General features: G+C 36.4%; 1 protein-coding gene across 1 annotated transcript in view; it reads right to left on the minus strand.

The window, feature by feature from the left end:
- Positions 1 to 18,857, minus strand: part of MACROD2 (mono-ADP ribosylhydrolase 2) — a 2,132,804-nt gene extending 2,113,947 nt beyond the window's left edge. Inside the window, exons 1-2 of the mRNA XM_036009551.1 lie at positions 18,487 to 18,857; positions 10,383 to 10,499 (exon numbers count right to left, since the gene is read on the minus strand). Of these exons, the coding sequence (XP_035865444.1) occupies positions 10,383 to 10,499; positions 18,487 to 18,532 (163 nt within the window). The 5' untranslated portion in view covers positions 18,533 to 18,857. The remainder of the gene's footprint in view (positions 1 to 10,382; positions 10,500 to 18,486) is intronic.
- Between the last annotated feature and the right edge of the window lie 1,134 nt (positions 18,858 to 19,991).

Genomic DNA, 19,991 nt, shown 5'->3' on the forward strand with positions numbered 1-19,991 from the left:
TATTTACATTGGCTAAGAGCATAGATAATAGTAGTCGTGAATACAGAGTCACAAGAAGTTTCATGCAAGAGGAGAGTGCATTCTAGAATAAGAGAGCTTTGGCTTGTCTAGGCTCACTGATGTCCTCTCTCCACTAATTACTACAACCTCAAGAAGGAGAAATAAACAGCCCCCATGTGGTAACTAACCTATGAAGAAACAAGTTTAGATTGGTCACAGGTTCTTGGCAAGAGTACATAATAGCAGAACTGAGATATGATGCCAAACATGTTACATGAAAGATACATGTATATCAAACAATGAAAGTCACCCCCAATAGCATGTGTCTAATGGGTATTTAACATTAATCCTCAACTTACATCACCAATAAAAAAGGGAAAAAAGTTATTTACCCCAACAGAATCACTAATACAAGAGAATTATACAATTTGGGAAATCTCTATTACTTCCTTTTTTTAAAGAGTTACATGTAGAGCTTCACATACAATATTTTGAATTATTACAATATCTCTGAAAGGTGGCTAATATTATTATCTAGATTTTATAGATGATTAAACTGAGTATTTGAAAGTTTAAGTAACTTACCCAAGATTCACAGTTTCAGCACTGGATCTAACTTGCAGTCACAGAATATCAAAAATCTACTACCTTCATACGACCTTGGTATGTAGATATGTTACTGTTTATTTTTTAACTTATTTTTACTTATTTTTAATTACATTTACTGGGGTGACATTGGTTCATAGGGTCACATAGGTTTCAGGTATACATTTCTATGACACATGATCTGTATATTGCATTATGTGCCCAGCACCCAAAGTCTTGGCTGATTTCATCTTCAGCCACCATGTGTTTGGCCCCCCTCACCTTTAACTTCCCCCTACCACCTTCCCTGTGGTAACTATGCTGTTGTCTGTGTCAATGAGTTTCAGTTTTTTATCCTACATGTAAGTGAAATCATATGGTTCTTAGCTTTCTCTGACTGACATTTCATTTAGCAGAATATTCTCAAGATCCATCCATTTTGTCATAAACAGATTTCATCTTTTCTTATAGCTAAGTGGTATTCCATAGCATATATGTACCATATCTTCTTTACCCAATCCTCTATGAAAGGACAGTTTGGCTGTCTCCATGTCTTGGCCACTGTGAATAATGCTACAATGAACATAGGGTTGCATTATCTTTGTGAATAAATGTTTTTCAGTTTTTCAAGTAGATACGCAGAAGAAAGACTGTTGGGTCATATGGTAACTCTTCTTAATTTTTTGAGGAACGACACCATACTATTTTCCACAGTAGCTGTACCAATATACATTCCCACCAGCAGTGAATGAGGGTTCCTTTTTCTCCACAACTTCTCCAACACTTATTATCTGTTTTGTTGATAACAGTCATTCTAACAGGTATGAGGTGGTATCTCACTGTAGTTTTGATTTGCATTTCCCTAATAGCTAGTGAAGCTGAACATTTTTTCATATATATGGTGGCCATTTGTATTGGTATAATCCCATCTTTGTTGGGATAGTCTGGATTCTTGAAAAACGGAATATATCTGAATCCAGTCTCTAGGGAACAACCAGCAATCCGAAATCAACAGCCTGCCCTAAAGATAAACCAAACTAAACCTCAATATTTCCAAACCTCCAAAGGCATACACATTTTTTGCTGAGATATGCATACCACCAGGCATGTGAACTTCCATTGAGCTATATTTATTATCTACATTTTAGTACTTGTTTCATCAGCAATCTTCAACTTGGTTCTAAATCAAAAGCTTAAGTAAACCATAAATTGTATTTAAATCCTGGTTTTGAATGCTTATTCAAAAATTCAAAAATTAATGAAAATTCAACAAATATTTCAGAAAAGACAAAGACTTTATAAAGACTCTTTCATACAGAAAGACAACCAGAGAGAAAAAAGAAAAGAGAGGAAAAGGATGGCTTTAGCTGCTACTAGTCTGTAACCCATCTCTAAGTACCTGTCCACTCTGATTGAAATGTATTTAAGTAACATTCGTGTTTATTAATGGGTTAATTTAATGGGTTAAAAAGAAAACACAGAATCTGTGGTGAAATTATGGAAACTGGTGAAATTTAGAAAACACACAGTAAAACTTTTCATTTTGTGGTCTCCGCACCAAGTCATGTTTATAGATGTATGACTTTTTTATTTCTAGTACATTATTTTAAAAACAAGCTTAAATTAAAAAAATTACATGGCACTTAGTGGTATACACTACAATGCACAATAAGACTTATCTATAGCTTGTTAAAATAATCTTGGAAAGTAGTTTAAAAGACTAAGAAAGAAGTAGTGGTGGAGGAAAAACAAAACCATGTGGTGAATCATGAATTCTCCATTTTACAAGTTAACCTCACTTCACAAATATCTGACTAAACCAGCATTCACACCTTCACATAGAATATCATCACACAAAAAAATTTTTATCTGAGTAGCGCTTAGTTCCAGTGATTAATCCAAGATCAGATTTTTGTTTGTTTGTTGTTTGTTTGTTTGTTTATTAGAGCAAGGGGAAGGGAAGAAGAAAGAGAAATAAAACATCAACCCATTGCCTCTCCCAGCACACCCTAACCACTCGGACCAAATGCACTATCCATGCATGTGCCCTGACCAGGAATTGAACTCAGGACCTTGAAGTTTATGGGATGACACTCCAACCAAGCAAGCCACACCAGTCAGAGCTCATCACACCAACAAAGTTTAATAGTAACGTAAATGCCATTTATTCTCAAAATTCTTGGAAATTATTTGGCCTATTTTATTTATCTTAATTTTTCCATGGGCAAACACATTCTTTGTAGCAAAGCTCTTTTTTGAAGCAAACCAACTAACTCAATAAAAGATTAGAAAAGGATATAGCATTAAAGTAATTTCTTAAAAATGTTTTACTTGTCAAGAAACAATGCCAAAGTAAATGCATTTATAATGGCAATACTCCAAGAGTTTTCAACTCTTAAAAACATTAGTATATTAATGTTTTGAAGTGTTACTAAATTGTTACATTTACACTCATTTAACTTAAGCTCTGTTGACATTTAAGCTCATAGAAATTGAAATCATGAAGTTTTATTACTAAGTACTATCAATAATACTATACAATGTTGATGAATACACATAACACATAAATTCTCATCTTTGTATCAACTAGTTAAATATCTATGTAATGGTTCATTAAAATCTTTATTGAAATTATTACTGAACTACCTACCTTTTAAAACTTAATAAAACTGACCTTATATTAAAAAAACTACCTACACTAAAAAACATCTGACTTAATTCTAATCCTATCATTTACACGTGAGTCTTTAAAAAAACAATATAAAAAAGGTGGGAAGAGAGGAAATAATGCATGAAAATACCATCACATAATAATTTATCATTTATTCAATTAGCACAAAAAATATTTTCTGAGTATCTACTGTGCACCAAGCACTATGCTGGATGCTAGGGATACAAGGAAGAATTAAAACACCAACATTCCTATCTTCATGGCTATTACAATCTCATAAGAAAACTGACCATAATCAGAAAATCTTAAGATTGAGTATGTTAAAAAAATTGATATAAATGCTCTATGAAGAGAAACATAGCTCTATGAAAGTATATAATAAAGGAATCTGTTACAGAGTAAGAACACAGAGAAGACTTCAGGGAGAATAGAAGGGTTTCAAGCTGAGAACTAAAAGCTGAGAAAAATTAGGAAGGTGAGAGTAGAGATGAAAAAAATACCAGGAGAAGACTCAGTAGTGGAAGGAAACACAGAACATTCAAGACACAGAAAGGATAGTGTAGCGAGATGCAAAGACCAAGAAAGGAATCTGTATAAAAGAGAATAAAGAAGAAAGGGGCCAGATTATTAAAAAATATGGGTCATTTTAGGGTGTTAGTCTTTATCCTAATCACTTCTAAAGTGAAAAATGTCTGTTTCTAATATAAGTTCTACTTATTTCAGGTAACGGAAGCTTCACAAATAATTGTTCAAAGAAGTCAGAGTAGTCTTAGTTACTTGAGGCAAAAAAGATTTCTGTTTTTCTAAATTAAATTCATTTTAAGATCATGTAAGAGTAGGGAAAAACCACTACCCACTCAACATAAAAGATTTGTATCTAAGAAGCGCGGTGTTTTGCTCTGAGATGTCTGCTTCTCCAGATATTTTACTTTTAAATTATAGTGTTCAAACTCAGTTTGACAGTATAAAAAGGAATCAATATCAAAAATTAAACAGGAAACATTCCTTTCTAAGTTTTTTTATCCCTACTAAGTTCCATCCTGTTTTAAATACCATTTTTCTGACCAGTCATTTTATATTTCATACAACCAACTCAATCTGAAAACTGGTAAAAAAAAAAAAAAAAAAAAAAAAAAAAAACCCTAGCATTTTTTCTGCCTTTTCTGTCTAAACTGTATTGCATGAAAAAAAAATTGATAAAAAAGTTTATACTACAACTAATAAATGATGAATGAATGACAGTATTAAAATAACACTACTTTGTAACCCCTAAAAAGTAATGATCATCAACATCTACTAAAATCATTTAGATTAAAAGTTGATAGGCTTTGGATATAATGGATGAATTAGCCTGATAATACTTCAACTAGGATCAGTTTTATCACCACAGAGAGAAAAGCAGACATTACGTGCCTTCTAATATTATACAAAGGTACAATAATTCATAAAGTACTCTTTAAAAAATTTAAACTCAAGTCTGATCAAGCCTCTGTATTTACCAGTTATAAGAAACACAGGGAATAGACTTCTGCCAAGATGGAGGCATAGGTGGACACACCATACCTCCATGCATAACCCAGATTGGAACAACAAAAATTTAGAGGCAGAATAACACCCAGAACTGACAGAAAATTTATCTGAATGGAAGTCAGACAGCCAAAAAGTTGAAATAGACCCATTCATCCAGACTGGTAGGAGGGGCAGAGATGAGCAGCCAGGCACGAGTCACGGCACGGAGAGCAGAGAGAGTTGGACACATAAGGCATCCGGGGGCACATAAGGCATCTGAGGCGCACAAGATTGCAGAGGGTGGACCCTGAGTATACAAGTGGCAGCTGGCAGACCCAGTGAGGCGGCAATTGTGGAGCAGGGCAGAGCGTGCAACCCAGGGTCCCAGGGAAGGGACTTAGGTCCCACAAAGAACGGAGCAACCACCATTGTTCCCTCTCCACCCTGCCCCCACATACAACGTCACAATCTAGCGACTGGGGTGCCCAGCTCTGGTGAACACCTAAGGCTCCCACTCTCACCATAACAGCAGTGACCAGACCAAAAAAAAAAAAAAAAAGAGAGAGAGAGAGAGAGATGGCTCAAACAGAAGAACAAATCAGGGCCCCAGAACTCATCTTTTTAAGCAACCGAGAGATAACCAACCTATCAGATGCACAGTTCAAAACACTCGTGATCAGGAAGCTCACAGAATTGATTGATTTTGGGCACAAATTAGATGAACAAATGCAGGTTACCATAAAAGAAATGAAGGAAAATGCATAGGGAACCAATAGTGATGGGAAGGCAACTGGGACTCAAAACAATAGAGTGGACCAGAAGGAAGAAAGAAACAACCAAACAGGAAAGAATGGAGAAATAAGAATTCAAAAAAATGAGGAGAAGCTTAGGAACCTCCAGGACATCTTTAAACATTCCAACATCCGAATTATAGGGGTACCAGAAGGGGAAGAGGAAAAGCAACAGATTGAAAATGTATTTGAACAAATAATAAAGGAGAACTTCCCCATTCTGGCAAAGGAAATAGACTTCCAGGAAGTCCAGGAAGCTCAGAGAGTTCCAAAGAAGTTGGGCCCAAGAAGAAACACACCAAGGCATATCATAATTACATCAGCCAAGGTAAAAATGAAGGAGAGAATCCTAGAATCAGCAAGAGATAAGGGAACAGTAACCTACAAAGGAGTTCCCATCAGACTGTCAGCTGATTTCTCAAAAGAGACCTTACAGGAAAGATGGGGCTGGAAAGAAGTATTCCAAGTCATGAAAGACAAGGACCTATATCCCAGATTGCTCTATCCAGCAAAGCTTTCATTTAGAATGGAAGGTAAAGTGCTTCCAGCAAAGTTTTCATTTCAAATGGCAGATAAAGTGCTTCGCAGATAAGATCAAGTTAAAGGAGTTCATCACAACCAAACCCTTATTTTATGAAATGTTAAAGGGACTTATCTAAGAAAAGAAGATAAAAAAAAACATGTATAGTAAAAGGACAGCAAACTCACAATTATTAACAACCACACCTAAAGCAAAACCAAAAGAACTAAGCCAACAACTAAAACAGGAACAGAACTACAGAAACGGAGATCACATGGAGGGTTAGCAACAGGGGAGTGGAAGGAGGAGAGAGGGGGAAAAGGTACAGAGAATAAGCAGCATAGATTGTAGGCTGAAAATAGATAGGGGGAGGGTAAGAATAGTATGAGAAATGTAGAAGCTAAAGAACTTATAAGTATGACACATGGACATGAACTAAAGGGGGGAATATGGGTGGGAGAGGGTGTACAGGGTGGAGGGGAGTGAAGGGGGAAATGGGATAACTGTAATAACATAATCAATAAAATATAATTTAAAAATAAAGAAGAAACACAGGGAACAGACAAACACATTAAATGAAACCACAAAGATGCAGTCAGCAAAATGAAACATGAAAAATTCTATAAGACAAACAATCTACTTTATTCATCAAATAAATTAGAAAGGGAAAAAAGAACAGAGAAAAAACAACTTACAGATTAAAGGAGACTCAGGAAATACATCAATTAAAAGCAATATGTGGACCTTGTTAGATCTTGACTCTACCAAAATCAACTGTACAAAAAAAGCAAAACTCTTTGTGACACAACAGGAAAAATATAAATTCTAATTGGTTAATTATATTAAAGAATTATTAATTTTAGGTGTGATGATAGTATTGTAGTTATAATAAAACAATAAAAATGTGTTCCTATCTTTTAGCTGTACATACATATGCATATACTTATACTTACATATACTTACAGATAAAAATTGATATTATGTACCAGAATTGCTTCAAAACAATCTGGAAAAAAGGTACTGGAAGCTCTGGTATAGATGAAATAAAAATTTTAAATTAGGTTCATTAAATGGCCACATATTAACTGTTAAAACTGAGTAATGGTTACAAAAATCTTCATTATACTCTCTATTTTTACATATGTATTTAAATGCTCATTGTAAAGTTTGAGAGAAAATAAAAAGAACTGCCCTCTGCAGATTGTTAACCTCTGAGGCATTCTTATTTAACATTGTTTGAGCCTACCTAGGCATGAGGCACTATTCTGGGTATTACAGACAAAGTACAATAGGAGAGACAAGCATTTTTAAATTCCCTACAACAAAGCAACTGACAAATGAAATGGAATTATTACAATAATTGCTAATACAGAGGAAAAATTAATTAGAAGCACCTAATTTCAAAGATTTACTAATAGTATTTGATAAATATGGACATGAAAAATAAAATAGATTTTTGTTTTGGTAATCATTTCCTATTCTTTTCCTCCTCTGAGCCATAGATTTCCAATACTACCAAAGTACCAGTAAGTCAAGTAAAAATATAGAGTGGGGCAAAAGTAGGTTTACAGTTGTTCATATGGAAAATAATGCAATAATTAATAAATAAAAGAATAAACTGTTTCATATATTCACAACTGCAAACCTATTTTGCCCCACCCTATATTATCTGCTTGCTTCCCCCTTTCTACACAAACACTGATTTTATATTTTTGGAAATTTCTGGTTTCTTTTTATTAAAAGAGGTTCAAGTCAAAGCATGACTAACCCATTCAGCCTCTCTCCTTTTAAAACTTTTTACAATATAACAAGAGGCATTTAATTAAAGTAAAAGAAAACAGCAAAGTAAAAAAAAATTTTTTTAAATAGCTTGAGAAGTTTCCATGTAATCATGGATTTCAAGGCCAAAATGACCTTCTATAAAAACAAAGATAATTAAACTACTAAATTTAAAATTGATATATTGTGCTAGTCCAATAAATACTGTCTATTTCCTAAATATCAGAAACTATCTTCTTTTAAAACTTATTTGATCTCATATGTAAAAAATAAAACTACTATAAATATCAGTACTTACTTATATAAACATACATTTATAAACAGTGCATAAGCTTAAACATTTAAAAATAAAATACAAAAATTCAACTATAGTTGTTCTTTATGATTTTTTAATTTATATTTTTCAAAGATCTTTCAAACTGTAAAAATACTAAAGTTCTGATGAATATTTTACTTAACTAAGACTGGATATGTAACAGTAGAAGAAAATACTTATAAAAGATATATATTATATAAAGAAATTAACAGATACTACATGTAAAATGAACCATTCTGTTTCATACAAAAGGAAAGGCCAGTCACCAATTTCTGCCACAACAGAGAGGAGCAAGTAACATTAGATAAAGAGAATAAAACATTGTTTAATAGAGATAAAATTCTGATCATATCACCTAGTTCCCATGAAGGCCTGTTATTTTCAAAACCCATGAAGGTAAAAACTAAAATACATACAGCAGTTGTAAACCACTTATGAAGCTCATATTGGGAGAAACAATTAAATCTTTTTAGGGAATAACAATGTCAGATGTTACTCAATATATCTTAACTGATCTGGGGACATATTTTGCTGTGTAGTGTCTCTAAAAAATCCAACACTGAATTCATAAAAACCCAGTTGAACCTACACTGTTGCATGCTGAATGTTCAAGTAGATGCAAACAACATAAAGACCAAGCCTCTATGCAGAGGTGAGCCAACCCAACATGGGCAATGCAGTCCTGGTATCACTACTGCTTTGTCAATGATTGGGTCAGCAATAGGAATCTACTTCTATCTCAGGAGACAATTTTTGTAAAAAAAGAACACCATGTACTTCATCCTTAGAAAACTGACCAGCTAAATCTGTGACCAAGAAAGAACACCAGATGAATGAAGCACTGGAATAAAAGAAATTTACTAGCATAAAAAAATGAAGCTGAAATATTTAATACCAGTTTCTTAAAAACAAAGAAATAACAGGTCCAAACATTAAGAGCTTGTGGTCCTAGGTCAGACAAGGCCCAGAATTCTGTCCTCTGGATCTCCAGTTCTGTATTCTTTTCATTACATACCACTACCTACTCTTCCATTGATGTCTTCATTAAACTATTTTTAAAATAACTTGCATTTACTTAGGACACTGGACACGCAGGTCAGATTTGTACATCCCATCAGCTAATGACCCCATTAGAAATTGGAATAAACCCACTACCCAACTTGTTCAAGGGCACATATTTGCCCTCCTAGAAAAGCAAACTTCTGTCCAAAGCCCAAACTCTCAAGTAAATGTGATTTCTTCACAAGTGCTAAAGCTTCATTTAGCTATTATTTCCCACAGATTTTGTCCATAGGAACTCCGTCTAATCATCTTATTCTGGGTCATAACATCCTGTATATTTCCATCAAAGACCACAATTTATGAAATCAGCATGTTTTAAGTCCCTTTTATAAAGTTAGCTTTCTTTATCAACTGTTAAGTATCTTAAAAATCACCCTGTGTCTTCAAACTTAACATCCAGACCATAAATACCAATGAATGTTAACTCAGAGATAAACATATTAAACATACATTAAATTTATTATGTTTTTTTATTTTCTTCCCTGAACATTTGTAATACTTAAAATTTCATTTATATTCTAATATATATATTTTCCCTCAATCTAGACTCTCATTAAATCAAAATAAGTGTGCCATACAGTAAATTTGTCATACAAATACTTTATATGTAGACATAATACCAGACCACACAAAATATATACTCTTCTTGAAGTTATATGAAATGTATGTTTTCTCTTCTTGATGCACTGTCTTTGAACTGCAGTCAATCCTTAAAATAAACTTGAAGAAATCCAACATAAATTAACCTAGTCAAAACAAACTCTGGGACATGACACCAAAGCAGCAATCCCTAATATCATTTGCTCCAAAAACTACTACAAAGTAATTTTTTAATAGTTCCCATAACAGAATACCATAATATAATTTTGGTGTATTTCAGAATGGTCAGGGTTAGGATAAAAAAATAAAATAAAATAAAATAAAATAAATAAATAAAATAAAATAAGTAAAAAATAATAATTTTCTGAGTTTAAATAATGCATGATAAATTGCTAAAAATAATTAAATGATGACCAACAATGATTTCAAATAGCAAAATTGTCATCTCTTTATTAAATGCCTGTTAATCATTTTTGTCAAAAATTATCCTACAGAAGTCATAAAAAAATTGCAACAGCATCTACCTGAAAAATATTCTGAGAAACTTACCATCATTTTGGCTCTTGCCCTTCACCTCCTCCTTCCATGATAGGATAGTGTTCAAGGGAACATAGTCCCTCATGTATTCTTTACGTCTTTCCTCTAGGGACATCTTCAGTAAGCGTTCTTGCAAAATAAAAGCAGAATTTCCATTTGTATATAACTTTTAAGATCATGAATTATTTTATAATTTAAATATTAACCATGTTAAACTACCCCCAAAAAAATCAATGTGGGCTTGAGAAACACCAAAATGCAAACCTAATGACTCTATATTTGAATGTTAAAAGGTGTAAAATTAATACTATATTAATAGGGAAAAAATAAGGAAACTCTTTCAATCAACCTCTATTGACAGTCTGTACTAGGTACTAGGTGATATATTTATATGCCGCAAGTACAAAGGAGATCCTTGACTTTGAAAAGTTCACAAGACAAAAGAAGAAATGGTTAAGAGGCAAAATAACAGCTTCATAAATAAAACACTAAATCCTAAAACAGGTATGTACAAATGCTAAAAGCACAAGAAAGGCAGCCATCAAGATATTGTCTTAATTTGAAAATGCCATCCACAATAAAAGTGCACTTTTAATTTAATGACACCTTTGTGGAAGTGATATAAACAATACTTTAATATACAAATACATCTTGATTACAAACGTCAATATTTTTAAATGCACCTTAGAACTGATAACAATTGGTGTCATTTATAAAGAGTTCACTGGCCCTGGTCAGGTGGCTCAGTTGGTTGGAGCATCACATGGTACACCAGAAGGTCATGGTTTGTCTGCTAGTCAGGGCACAGACCTAGACTGCAGGTTGCTCTCCTGTCAGGGCACATGCAAGAGTCAATCAATAGATGTTTCTCTCTCACATCGATGTTTCTCTGTTTCTCTCTATCTCTCTCCCCCAATCTCTCTCTGTCTCTTCCTTCCTCTCTCTCTCCCTAAAACAATAAACATATCCTCAGGTAAGGATTAAAGGAAAATAAAAAGAATTCACTGTGCACCAGGTACTTTATATGTATAATTTCACTGAAATAGTCTTCCCTACAATTCAGTAAGTTGACACTATTAGTATCCTTATTTTGCAGATAGAGAAATAAAGCACATCAAAGTTCAGTGATCCAATGCAAGAGAACTTCCCATGAAAATCCAGTCAGATTTCTCCATCAGTCAGAAACTATGGCCTATACGATTAGCCACTGTATTGTACTACTTTCTCAGGAAAAACTGAGTCCCCAAAAGATGTAATGTGTATGCTGGTAAAAGAAGGAGATATGAATAGTTTAATGAAGCTGTGAGATATGCTATGAAAAGGGAAGTGGCTACAGAAGTGAAAGGCAGCTTAAAACTTAAGTTAAAACAAAATGTGAGCAGTTTAACCTTTATTCTATAAAGGAGACCACTAATATTCAAAATTGATTACACGTATCCAAGAAGGTACATAAAACAATCCACTAAGATACAAGGAAAAAATGCATAAAATTTTATTTGTATATTTAATCTAAAGAAATAAGGAAATAAAATTTACTAATTTTTTTTTTAGTTCTGTAACTTTTTTTTAAATTCTATACTCAGAAAACTACACAACACTAAAGAAAGAAATTAAGGAAGACACAAACAAATAGAAAGCATGTACCATGCTCATGGGTTGAAAGAATTAACATCATCAAAATGTCCATACTACCCAAAGCAATTTATAGATTCAACACAGTCCCTATTAAAATACCAATGGCATATTATACAGATATAGAACAAACATTTCAAAAATTTACATTGAACCATAAATGACCCCGAATAGCTGCAGGAATTCTGAGAAAGAAGAACAAAGTAGGAGGGATCACAATACCTGATACCAAACTGTATACAAGGCTACTGTAAACAAACAGGCTGGTACTGGCATAAGAACAGACACACAGACCAATGGAACAGAATAAAGAGCCCAGAAATAAACCCAAATCTCTACAGTCAATTAATATTTGACAGAGGGGACAGCAACATAAAATGGAGTAAAAATAGCCTCTTCAACAAATGGTGTTGGGAGATCTGGACAGCTACATGCAAAAAAATGAAACTCCATCACCAATTTACACCATACACAAAAATAAATTCAAGGTGAATAAAAGACTTAAATAGAAGTTGTGACACCATAAAAGTCCTAAAGGAAAACTCTCCGATATTCCACAGAGCAATATTTTCACCAATGTGTTCCCTAAAGCAAGGGACATAAAGGAAAGAATAAACAAATAGGACCTCATCAAATTAAAAAGCTTCTGCACAGCTAAAGAAAACAGCATTAAAATGAAATGAGAACCAGCTATATGGGAAAACGTATTTACCAATGATACCTCGGACAAGGGTCTGATCTCCAAAATACATCAAGAACTCACAAGACTTCACTCCAGGAAGACAAAGAACGCAATTAAAAAATGGGCAAAGGACCTGAACAGACACTTCTCCAAGGAGGACATACAGAGGACCCAGAGACATAGGAAAAGATGTTCAGCATCACTAGCCATCAGGGAGATGCAAATTAAAACCACAATGAGATACCACCTCACACTGGTCTGAATGGCAATCATAAACAAATCAACAAACAACAAGTGTTGGAGAGGATGTGGAGAAATAGGAACCCTAGTACACTGTTGGTGGGAATGCAGACTGGTGCAGCCACTATGGAAAACAGTATGAAATTTTCTCAGAAAACTAAAAATGGAACAGCCTTTTGACCCAGCAATTCCATTGCTGGGATTATATCCTACGAACCCTGAAACACCAATCCAAAAAAACCTATGCACCCCAATGTTCATAGCTGCACAATTTATAACAGCCAAGTGCTGGAAGCAGCCTAAGTACCCATTGGTAAACGAGTGGATCAAAAAACTATGGTACAATTACACAATGGAATACTAAGCAGCAGAAAGAAAGACGGAGCTCCTACCCTTTGTGACAGCATGGATGCAACTGGAGAGCATTATGCTAAATGAAATAAGCCAGGCAGTAAGGGACAAATACCACATTATCTCACCTTTAAGTAGAACCTAATCAACAAAACAAACAAGCAGGCAAAATATAACCAGAGACATTGAAATTAAGAACAATCTGACAGTAACCAGAGCGGAAGTGGGAGGGGATAAGGCGGGGGGGGGGGGGGGGGGGGGGGGGGGGGGGGTTTAGGAACAACTATAAAGGACACATGGACAAAACCAAGGGTGGGGGATAGAAGCAGGGGAGGGATGTGGGGATGTCTGGTGTGGGAGGGGATTCGTGGGGGGGTAAATGCAGACAACTGTACTTGAACAACAATAAATAATTTTAAAACAAATAATAAAGTGAGTTTAAAAAAATAATAATATTCAATATATAAACTGACACTAGCATCCTCATTCTGTATGTCAGCTGTCACATATCACATACTTTGCCAAAAGATGTATTCTCACTCTCCAATTCAATTTCAGCATATTACAAGATGCCATAGTTTCACTGAATGGCTTTAAGGATAGTATCTAGTTTTAGATAGCCTAAACCTCAAAAAATAATCACTTTAAAAGATTCTTTCACAGAAATAAACTTCAGAAAGTATTAATGTAAGCATAAGTAAACAAGAAACAGGGAACCAACATTTTCCCCAGCTCCTAGAACTGGCTTATCTTCAGCCAAATAAATAGACTGAACGACAAAAAAAAGCCATATTTTAATCAGATGTGATATATTCAAGTCACAATACTACAATACTCAAGAGTCATCACCATATTGAAATTCAGATGCCTACAGGGCATTAAAGTTGAAATAAAAAATGTAGAACTTAGGAAAGAGGTCTAGCCTAGAGATTTTGGAAATTACCACCTGAACTTCTGGTCCTATAATAAGTTCATAGGGAAGGGTAAGAGAGGAGAATAAACCTCAAAAAACAACATTTAGGGAGTAGACAAAAAAAGAGGTAAATAAAGTTTAGATGTCACTTGGTGCACAAGGTGAATCAAGGTCCCAGTGATGTAAAAACCAGCAGAGAAAAGAGTTTTAGTATGTAAAAGAGGAGACATACTACCAATTGCTACAGGAAGATCAGAAGAATAAAAATTAATAGGCCATTGGCTTTATCAGCTGGATCACCAAAGGCACTGAAAAGAGCAAAGTGGTTAACAAAACTGGGTTTTAATCCCAAATCATGCAAATCTATGTGATCTTGGGTTACTTAAACTCTTTATGTCTCAGTTTCCTTTTGAGATAAATTGGTAGGTATATTCTAAACTTACAGATACGGCAACTAAGACAGAGAAGTTTTAAATCTAAGTTTCTACATATAGTAAGCAGTACAACTAGGTTCAAATCCATGCAAATGGTGTTCAAAGCTTTTGATCCTAGAGAATACTACCTCAGAGGATTGTTGTGAGAATTAAATGAGATCCCATGTAACGTACCTTGAATAGTGTTGAGCAGGATTCAAACAGTAACTATTTTTTATTAGTAGCGTCACCACTATTATTACTAAATAACTTTAGAAATACAAGTTTTATTAGTGTAACTGAGATCCAGGAGGCTGGCTATGAGAGACTGAGAAAAAGTGAGAACAGCAAACTCCCAGGTGAAGCCCTATGGAAGGAGGGGCTCCTTTAGAAGAGACTAGAGCCATTCTTAGAGGCTGAGGAGAGAAACCTGAAGATGCTCAGAAACTAAACATACCCAAAAGGAATAAATGATAGCAGAAGCTCTCAAAGAATTCAGGAGATAAAATAAATAGCACAAGTAGAGGGAGTTAATCTTAGAAACAAAGAATAAAAGTGTTTCCTTTAAGATGGAAACAAAGCTGAAAAGACAAAGGATGTGTGAAGAAACAGACAAACAAGACTATGTAGCTGTTCATGTCATGTGACATGTATTTCGTCTATGGACTAAAAGGCAGTATCTAGTGGCTCTCTCTATGGAACACAGAAACGCATTTCCCCATCCCCTTCTTTCCCCAGAGTGCAAGCACTGCCTCTCTCCCTGCCTTCCTTCTTCCTTCCTCTCTTTCTCTCCCTTCCTCCCTCTCCCCCTCTCTCACTTTCTCCTAAGTTCCAAGGGCCCTTCTTTAGCTGGGACTTGTTTCCAGAGCCCATTTCTTCTACAGCTCACTTTTACCTCTGTAACTGTCTTAATAAACTTTCTCCTATTAAAAAACTTTTTAAAAGGCAGTAACATCTGTCTAGTAGGAGGACAGGGTCTTGATGAAATAGGAAGCTTGAAGGGAATGAAAAATTTAAAATAATCACACAGAGGAGGAAAAGGGATGACTAAAATTTACCAAAGTACTACTAGTAAAGCTCAGATCGCTAAAATGGAATATTGCAATACCACTGATCAGACTGAAATAGATGAAGCACCTGTAGTTTTAATAAATGTCAGAATGTGCCAGTGGGAATGCAACCTGGCCTCTGTCACTCCATTTATTTAAAAATTTAAGTGTGGACACTTTAAACAAAATAAGATCAATAAGATAAAACAATGAGATAATTTAAGTTTCAGTACTTAAAATGATAATACCCATTAAGTAGTGTTGAATTATGGCCCAAAATACTAGATCAATAACATCTAGCTAACATGTATGGACTTGAGAACTTAATTATTTTTTTAAACAATAAGACATACTGAGGGCTACATACATATACTATAGAGTTTTTGAGGTATTAATCAAAACTTTTCCTTAAAGAATACTTAATCTCTGCAATACCGTGTTTTGCCAAATATAACCTGCAACCATAGTTTTTGTGCACATTATACATGGGAATTATTATACCCATGGTATGTAATCATTAGACCCATATATAAAGCGCACCCTTAGTCTTCCCTCAAAAATTGGGCAAAAAAAGTACACATTACACAGAGCAAAATACATAAGTCCTTTTTTGGTTAACCAAGCATATAAACAGATCTACTCACTAGATGTTATACCGTGTTAAAATATTTATACAATGCCTTGACATTTCAATGAGGTGGGTAAGCCTTTAGATTTAAATAACATCTGCAAAAATATGATACCATCCTCTACAGTGTAATAAAAGGCAAAAGGTGATGTGTCCCATCAGCTTCTTTAATACTAACTACTGTACTGGAAATCCTTAGCTGCTTCTTGATGATATAATAAATATATATTTAAATATTAACTATTTCAAAAATAGACATCCTGATAAGACATTGAGACATGTATTAAAGTCTTCAAGTCTCAATAACTTTTCCCTTTAACATTAAACCTCAGACAAAAATAGGTTAGCTTGGACAAGAAAACATATTTTGTTAAATGCCTTCCTTAACATTGCATTTGTTTATTTAAAAAATATTAATTTGGTTATATTTGCACCTATTATTTAAAGCAAAAGAAGAACTAAGACATTAAAAATTCTAAAATGCCTGTTTATAACAGGTCAACTGTGTACATGTTAAGTGAAGGAAACATTATAACATCATTACTCAGGAATATTATCTATTATAACAGGAAAAATAGTTCTTAAGTAATTACTATAAGCTCATCAATGATTCATGTATTGAAGGCAATCTCCATGTCTTTCATTATTTTGCCTTCATTATTATCAATAATACAAAGCTAACATTTCAAGACCATCAATAAAAATGGGCATAAGTGATTTTTGAATGCTTACAAGGTAAATCCTTGTTGAAAGTGTGTAGTGACTGCTACTGCAAAAACAAAACAAACAGATTTCATACTGCTTTATATATCAGGTTATTATTCTCAACATTTGTTTTGTGACACCAAAATTTTTAGTTCTATATATGACCATAATCATTAAAACATAATTACATGACATACAATCTTTCAATATTATAGAAACCACTTTAATCAGTTATGTTAATCCTCCCAGCAGTTAATTTTTTAAAAATACTTTCTTATCCCTTTCCTTGTACATTGCTTGAAGTAGCCCCTATAGAGCGGATTCTTTTTCCACATTAATTCTATTTTTTGTGCACTATTTGCCTAGGTGTTTACACAGGCCAGGACTTGCACCTAGTCACCCCTTCATCCTTCTTCTTTAAAAACAAGATACTTAGGAGAGATTTGCCCCACCCTCATAGGACCTCACTCCATACATAAGTTTAGTATACATTAGCAGGAGCAATGCAAGTACTTTTTGCTACATTTCTGTAAAAAAAAAAAAAAAAAAAAAAAAAAAAACTAAACAAAAAGGAGTGAAAAAAATCTCCAGAGACTCAAGTTTTACCTTAGAATATTATCTAACTATAAGGCCAAAGAGAGAGAGAGAAAAAAGAGGGTTGGATTGTACACTTCTGTATCTTACAGAAATCGGTGCCATGTTCACTGATTTGGATAAGCCTTGATACGCACAAAATTCAGGGGTGGGTTCATTCACTGAGTGACATCAGTCTCACACTCTTACCCCGAGCAACTTTAAACTATGAATAGGGATGGGATATTGAGAAACACACTGCAGAGAGAAAAGCCCATTTAGATTTCTCTGAAAGCACTTATCCTCACGGACAAAACGCTCGTTTTTGGTTTCCCCTTGAGTTCCAGGTTTCAAGTCACACTGCGGGGCAGAAGTGAGGGAGATAGAGAAGGGGTAAACAAGAAGGTGGGGACTCCGCAGGCTGGCAGAGTGGGGGGATCAACAGGAGCGAAGAGTAAAAGAATGAGGGTCGGAGGAGAGCGGAGGCGCAGCAACAGCTGCAGCGGGTGTGTCCGCCCGCAGGCACGTGTCCGCGGAACTCGCCGGCCAGGTGGGCGAAAGTCCCAGCAGGAGTCCCGAGACCGCGCAGGACAACAGAGGAAGTTATCTGGGCACGGAGACTAGCCCGCGGGGGTTCACGCCGCGTGAGAGACTAAAGCAGCCCCGTCTGGAGAGGTGACCAGTCGCTGCGGGTGGCAAAGAGGGGCGTGCGCCCACACGTGGGCGAGCTGCAGGTACCCGGGGGCGGCGCGTGCCCGCCGGTTTGAGTGCGCGTGTGTACACACGGACACACGAGGGAGGCGTCACCGGTCCGGGGGGCGCTAGGCGGGAGCTCGGGAGGAGGGCGCCGCGGCACACACAGCCCTGACCCCCGCCCCCAACCCACAACCACCCGCACCTCCGCACCCTATGACTCAACAGGCCGGTTACCTTTCTCCTCTCTCCACACCTTTTTCTTCTTGTTGCTGGGGTACATGTTGCCGTGGGGGTGGCTGGCTTTAAGCTGCAAGTTCCCCAGGCTCACGGGCAAACAGGGTGGTGTGGAGTGGGAGGGGTGGGAGGGGGCACTCGGGGGGGAAAAAGTGAAAAAGGCTCCGCGTCCCACGCCTCTGGCACCTCTCCAGTAGTCGCCCTCCTCCCTAAGCCCGCGCTCAGCTTCGGTTCCCACCCGACTCAGCTCCACGGATGCAGTCACAGCAGCACCTCGGAGCCTGTCAACTAGGTCACGCCTCGCGCTAACCTAACACCCGCGCAGGCCCCGCCTTCCAGCCGCTAGCCAGCGCCATCTCCCATTGGCTGCACCTCCCGCCGCTCTCCGCGTTCCAGCAACGGCGCGCCCCGACTTCGTCCCCAGGGCGCACGCGCAGGCGCAGGCTCGTGCCCAGCGCGGTGGAAGGGTGGGAGCTGGAGGGGGCGGAGCCAGGGCGTGAGGGTGCCGAAATGACCTCGTGACGGGAGCGTAGGAGGAGGGGACACCTGAAAGGACAGGAGGAGGCAGGACACTCCCCCAGACTTGGAGGCGCTGAGTGGTCTCGAGGGCGTGGTGTATAGGCCAAGTCCTCCCGGTGACTGAAGTGTGAGCTGGGGAGCCCTGCTTTCGAGACTGTAAGATGAGGAAGTGGGAGATGTGAGTCAACCTGTGATGTCCATGCTGACTCTTAACTAGCTCGTTTGCACGGATTTTACCAGATCATATGAAGCATTTTTTCTTGGTGGGCAAATATAACGGAAAGAAATTGAAGGATCGGAAAATGCTTCAAGATAATATACAATGTCCTCCTGAACCTTGTAGTAGAAATTGCAAATTTCATTGAGAGTTCAGTGAAGGTAAGAAAGAACAAAGGTAAATTGGACTACTCAAGTGTTTTAAGAATCAGTAAATAGCCCTGGCTGGTATAGCTCAGTGGATTGAGCTGCGGGCCTGTGAACCAAAGGGTCGTTGGTTGGATTCCCAATCAGGGCATATACCTAGGTTGCAGGCCGGGTCTTGGTTTGGGGCGCATGAGAGGCAACCACACATTAATGTTTCTCTCCCACTCTTTCTCCTTCTCTTCCCCTCTCTAAAAATAAATAAACAAATTCTTTAACAAAAAAAAAAGAATCAGTAAATAGTATGCAACCAAAATGTATCAGAAACAGAAGCCTTACATGAAAGCAAATTCAAATAAGTGCTAACCAGAGCTGGGACATTTTGTTTTATTCCTCCACCAGTTGCTTTGGGTCAAGGTGCTGGTCCAAAGGCACCAAAGGACTGGTTTGATTCCAGGTAATATTAAAATCCAGTTTCAGTAGAGTCAGCACCAAGAATAGATTGACCTAGTATTTAGCAAAAATTTGGTAACGCCCTCTCCAAATTTAGTGCATTTCTAAATATCAGACAATCCAGAGAGCTGAGTTGCTGGATGCATTGAATCCACATTTATTTAACAGTTGGG

Source organism: Phyllostomus discolor, chromosome 9 (genome assembly GCF_004126475.2).
Source record: "Phyllostomus discolor isolate MPI-MPIP mPhyDis1 chromosome 9, mPhyDis1.pri.v3, whole genome shotgun sequence".
NCBI lineage: Eukaryota > Metazoa > Chordata > Mammalia > Chiroptera > Phyllostomidae > Phyllostomus > Phyllostomus discolor.